This window comes from Cucurbita maxima, unplaced genomic scaffold (assembly GCF_002738345.1).
Source record: "Cucurbita maxima cultivar Rimu unplaced genomic scaffold, Cmax_1.0 Cma_Scf00003, whole genome shotgun sequence".
Classification (NCBI taxonomy): Eukaryota; Viridiplantae; Streptophyta; class Magnoliopsida; order Cucurbitales; family Cucurbitaceae; genus Cucurbita; species Cucurbita maxima.
Window position 1 is genome coordinate 996,458 of NW_019272019.1, and position 6,290 is coordinate 1,002,747.

Consider the following 6,290-nt stretch of genomic DNA (forward strand, 5'->3'; position numbering starts at 1 on the left):
AAGAGTATGACGTTTTAGCGATGTCATGGCTACGCCTGGTAGACATGAAATGTCTCAAAATGTACTATAGGGGGATACGACTAGTTGTCAACTTCTCACACCCGGGAAGTTATATGTAGTAAGCTGTTGTTGTTGTCTTTTTGTTTAGGTTCCCATATAACATCAATCTCTCTCTCTCTTGCTTTCAAAACTCTTTTTCTAAAACCTCTCTCCCTCCCTTTCTAAAATCTTCTCTTGAACTCGGGACCGAGATTTGTATTCACGTTGCCTGACCGCTGGCAACGTAATTCGAAGTAAGCTTAACCCACTCAGTGCTGAGAGTGGGTGCCGCACAATCGCCAAATCTGCTACCTAGAATCCGCGATTATGGCACCTAGCATACTCGCTGACACACTGCCCAGTGTCTGGTTTTGATACATAATTTGTAAAAACCCAAACCCAACAGCTAACCTTCAATAACATATTTTCCGCTAAGGAATGTTTAGATCTTACAATCCACCTCGTTGGAGGCCAGTGTACAATCCATCCCTCTTGGGGGCTAGCGTCTTTGTTGGCACACTGTTCGATGTCTAGCTTTGATACCATTTGTAACAGCCCAAACTCACCGCTAGAAGATATTGTCCGCTTTGGCCCGTTACGTATTGCAACAGCCTCACAATTTTAAAACGCATCTGTTCGGGAGAGATTTTCACACCCTTATAAGAAATATTTTGTTCTCCTTTCCAATATATGTAGAATCTCACATAATTTAACTCTAAAAGTAGCTTGCAAGAAATAATTGAAATCAGCCAATCTGCATATAGCTCAGCTAACTACAACTTAGACTCTTGACTAAAATTTGTAACGTTTGAATTTCTCATCTCACATGTTTTACGATGTATATATATGTCACATTAATTAGGGAGGTAGGCAAAGTCACGCCATTAATAATTCATTGGTATGAAGTAAAAGATAGTAAGGTAGATTACTCATTTCCAATTGTGGTAACTTAATCATCACAATTATACCAAAATTTTCAAAAAATGCCAAGTTCTTAATTAGCATAGAAATGTTCAAAATTCTGTCAAATTTCACATTCTTTTTCTTTTTCCTTACCAAAACATCAATAAAACCAACAAATGATTCTAGACGGGATCAACCCCGCTTTTCCTTTACGACAAAGGCTTAGCAACCAGGTTCGTCCCATTCGAATTAACCCAATTTTTTTCGATACTAAAAAGAGCTTTTATTACGCAAGGAAACCCGATATTTATAAGAATTTTATGTTCTAACTTTTTTTATACCTCGAAATTGAAAGAGATTTGTTAGGATCGCTCACCAACGCACACACTCAATCAAGATGAACACAAAGACCAAGAGAGAGAAAATTCAAGGAAGAATATTGGCAAGTTTTATTGAACTCACTCATACACATGAACACAAAACCATGGGAGAACAAATTCAATGAGAAATATTGGCTAAAAGTTTTATTAAACTCATACTCGTCAAGATGAACACAAAAACCAGTTTGAAATCACATTTAGTTATGTACAACAACAAAGAATATAGAGAATGGAAAAAAAGTACATTTTGAAAGCACTACCTATCGGGTATATATATGGTTTACGTTTACTAAATATTTAACCTACTCGATATATTGTACAAAATATATTTCTACCAAATATTTACGAAATATTTACCATATATATCTCCTACTAGATCTTTACGAAATATCTACCATATATATTTCCTTTTACCAATAGACATCAGGCTCCATATCCCAACGAGATTATTATCATGAAGAAACTGGATCTTTACGAAATATCTACCATATATATTTCTACCAGATATTTTACTACATTAGGGTCCATATCCCAACAAGATTATCATCATCGAAGAAACCGGATCTTTACAAAATATCTACCATATATATTTCTACTCGATCTTTTACCAATAGACATCAGGCTCCATATCCCAACAAGATTATCATCATCGAACAAAACGACAAAGAGTGAAAACGACAAAGAGTGAAAACAGATTTGAATATCTTTAACAAGAAGAATGGATCCAAATTAAAGAGAACAAACTTTAACGTATACATTGTGAATATCATGATTACAAGTGTGTGAAGCTCCATTTTATATGCATTATTTACTTACTTTAAAATTTCAGTTTCAATTCCAATTTTTTTAGTGTAAAATGAGATGAAGAAAGAAGAGAAAAGTGGAGTTTTAGAGATGGAGAAGAGGATAAGGAAGAAGCTGAAGAACACCAACTTTATTCCATGGGAGGAGAAGAAAGAACTGATAGATAAAGAAGAAATTCAACTCCATAAAGACTTGGATCAACTTACGAATTGGGTATCATTTTTCATTCTCTTCTCTATTCCATTTGATTTTGATGTGTCTTTTTCATTGAATACAAAGCTTTGTGATTTGAAGATAAAAATGGTGGATTCCATGAATGATGAGAAGCTCAAAGATTATCTTCAACATCGACCAAATGAATTCAAGATTCTCAAAATTCCAAGGTGTAACCCTAGGCGAAATGTAAGATTTTACTGTTCGTCGTTTTTAATGTTTTGCAATTTTTTAGGTTTGAGAACGAGTTTGAGACGTTTTGATGGGTAAGTTTTCGATTTTATTGGAGAGTTTATGAATGTAGTTTTGAGAATTTGTATGGAACAGTTGGTGTCTTCGAGATTTCCTTATATCTTATGTAACCTAATATATCGTGTGATATCATGAATTGAGTGTTTCTGCATCTTTTATGTCATAATACGTTGTGTAATATCATGTGTTGAGTTTTCTTGCAATTTTTTTTGCATGATATGTTTTGGGATCTTATGAGCTGAATTTCTCTGTATCTTTTGTGAGCTAATATGTCGTGGGATATCTTGATTCGAGTTTCTCTGTATCGTTTGTGACTTAATATGTTGTATGATATCATGATTCGAGTTTCTCTACATCTTTTGTGACATAATATGTCGTGTGATATCATGATTCAAGCTTCTATGTATCTTTTGTGACCTAATATCTCGTTTGATATCATGATTCGAGTTTCTCTATATCTTTTGTGACCTAATATGTCATGTTCGAGTTTCTCTGTATCTCTTGTGACATAATATCTCGTGTGGTATCATGATTCGAGTTTCTCTATATCTTTTGTTACCCGATATGTCATGTGATATTTTGATTCAAGTTGCTCTAGATCTTTTAGAAATAATATGTCGTGTGATATCATAATTTGAGTTTCTCTGTATCTTTTGTGACCTATGTTGTGTGATATCATGAATCGAGTTTCTCTGCATCTTTTGTGACCTAATATGTCGTGTGATATCCTGATTTGAGTTTCTACGTATCTTTTGTGACCTAATATCTCGTTTGATATCATGGTTCGAGTTTTTCTCTATCTTTTGAGACCTATTATGTTGTGTGTATCATGATTCGAGTTTCTCTGTATCTTTTGTGACCTATGTTGTGTAATATCATGATTCAAGTTTCTTTAGATCTTTTGTGACCTAATATGTCATGTGATATCCTGATTCGAGTTTCTCTACATCTTTTGTGACTTAATATGTTGTGTGATATCATGATTCGAGCTTCTATGTATCTTTTGTGACCTAATAACTCGTTTGATATCATGATTCGAGTTTCTCTATCGTGACCTAATATGTCGTGTGATATCATGATTCGAGTTTCTCTATATCTTTTGTGACTTAATATCTCATGTGGTATCATGATTCGAGTTTCTCTATATTTTTATGACCTAATATGTCGTGTGATATCATGATTCGAGTTTCTCTATATCTTTTGTGACCTAATATGTCGTGTGTATCATGATTCGAGTCTCTCTGTATCTTTTGTGACCTATATTGTGTAATATCATGATTCGAGTTTCTCTGTATCTTTTGTGACCTAATATGTCGTGTGGTATCATGATTCGAGTTTCTCTATATTTTTTGTGACCTAATATGTCGTGTGATATCTAGATTTGAGTTTCTCTGTATCTTTTTTGACATAATATGTCTATGATATCATGATTTGAGTTTCTCTGTATCTTTTGTGACCTATGTTGTGTAATATCATGATTCAAGTTTCTCTAGATCTTTTGTGACCTAATATGTCATGTGATATCATGATTCGAGTTTCTCTACATCTTTCGTGACCTAATATGTCGTGTGATATCATGATTCAAGCTTCTATGTATCTTTTGTGACCTAATATCTCGTTTGATTTCATGATTCGAGTTTCTCTATATCTTTTATGACCTAATATGTTGTGTGTATCATGATTTGAGTTTCTCTGTTTCTTTTGTGACCTATGTTATGTAATATCATGATTCAAGTTTCTCTGGATCTTTTGTGACCCTAATATGTCATGTGATATCTTGATTCGAGTTTCTCTGTATCTTTTATGACCTAATATGTCGTGTGATATCCTAATTCAAGTTTCTCTATATCTTTTGTGACCTAATATGTCGTGTGATATCATGAGTTCTCTCTCTTTTTTTCTTTGAAGATTTTTCCTATAAATTAGTTAGTTCTTTCCACATAAACTGTCCAATTCTTTTCACATAAACTGTCCATATAAACGGTCCTTAATCGTATGTTCATCACCTATGATAAGTCTTGAGAGGTCATAAGAATAGAATGAGTGTGTATTGAAAAGACTTCAACCAAGAATGCAATATTGCTAAACTTCTACTTCCGAATTCAGTATAACTTATGGAGTGATTTGAACGGAAAGTCTTTCAAATATATGACTCTTTTATAATTCATGGAATCGCTTTTGAATATAGTGCCACCAAATAATTTATCATTGAAGTGATATTCCGAAAAGACCTTAGATCTAAACATAGGATAGAGATGAAAAAGAAAGGCTTGTTGTGTTCATTTTCATTGGGTTTTGTTTACAATTAGTCGAAAAATTAATATCTTAAAGTTTGTTTGATGGCAGGAACAAAGAAGTGAGGATCCTAAGTATTGGACTTCATATGGGATAATGGCTTCAGTTTGGAAGTTCCACAAGCAAGACAACGAGCAGCACCAACTTTCTTAGTTGCCTTAAATTTTGTTCAAATTCTCTGTAAAATGTTATGCAAATTCCAAATATCATAAAATAAGGTACTTTATTTACTTCTAAAGTTACTAAAAATGTGGTTTGTTGAAGAAATTAATGAAATAAGTTGTAATTTATGAGCTCTAACATTTGTTCTATATGGAATGTGAGAAATTTATACCCGTTGACGTGTAAGATTCATTCTATGACCAGAATTAAATATGTAACGGTCTAGGCCTATTGCTGTGTAGCACATATTGTGAGATCCCACATCGGGCTTACCTCAAAGTTTTTAAAACGTGTTTGCTAGGGAGAGGTTTCCATTTCTATCAGCTCACTGCTAGCAGATATTGTGATATCCCACATCGGGCTTACCTTAAGGTTTTTAAAATGCATATGCTCGGGAGAGGTTTCCACTGCTATCAGCCCATCGCTATCAGATATTGAGAGATCTCACATTGTGATTACCTCAAGGTTTTTAAAATGCGTCTGCTGGGAAGAGGTTTCTATTGCTATCAGCATGTCGCTAGCAGATACTGTGAGATCCCACATCGGGCTTACCTTAAAGTTTTTAAAACGTGACTGCTAAGGAGAGGTTTCTACTGCTATCAACCCACCGCTAGCAGATATTGTGAGATCCCACATCGGGCTTACCTCAAAGTTTTTAAAATGCGTCTGCTAGGGAGAGGTTTTCACTGCTATCACCTCACCATTAGCAGAATTGTGAGATCTCACATCGAGCTTACCTCAAAGTTTTTAAAACGTATATGCAAGGGAGAGGTTTCCACTGCTATCAACCCACTTCTAGCAAATATTATGAGATCCCACATTAGGCTTACCTCAAGGTTTTTAAAGTGACCGCTAGCATATATTGTGAGACCCCACATCAGGCTTATCTCAAAGTTTTTAAAATGCGTCTACTAGGGAGAGGTTTCCACTGCTACCAGCCCACGGCGAGCAGAATTGTGAGATATCACATCGAGCTTACCTCAAAGTTTTTAAAACGCATCTGCTAGGGAGAGGTTTCCACTGCTATCAACCCACTTCCAGCAGATATTATGAGATCCCACATCGGGCTTACCTCAAGGTTTTTAAAGCGCGTTTCGTTCTCCTCCCCAACTATGGGATCTCACAATCCACCCCCCTTCAAGGCCGAGCGTCCTTGCTGGCACACCGCCTCATGTCTACCCCTTCGGGGAACAGCCTCCTCGCTGGGATATTACTTGGTGTCTGGCTTTGTTACCATTTGTA

General features: G+C 35.3%; 1 protein-coding gene and 1 long non-coding RNA gene across 2 annotated transcripts; one reads left to right on the plus strand and one right to left on the minus strand.

Moving 5' to 3' along the window:
- Window positions 1-1,254, minus strand: LOC111476716. Its single transcript, XR_002717159.1, has 3 exons — window positions 1,243-1,254; window positions 206-217; window positions 1-94 (listed from the first exon to the last, which is right to left on the minus strand). It is a non-coding gene; the product is annotated as an uncharacterized LOC111476716 (long non-coding RNA).
- Window positions 1,255-2,187: 933 nt separating this feature from the next.
- On the plus strand, window positions 2,188-5,174 carry LOC111476458. The gene is made up of 3 exons (XM_023120121.1): window positions 2,188-2,339; window positions 2,421-2,528; window positions 4,938-5,174. The coding sequence occupies exons 1-3, from the start codon at window positions 2,217-2,219 to the stop codon at window positions 5,037-5,039; spliced, it is 333 nt and encodes a 110-aa protein (XP_022975889.1). The 5' UTR covers window positions 2,188-2,216; the 3' UTR covers window positions 5,040-5,174.
- Window positions 5,175-6,290: the final 1,116 nt, after the last annotated feature.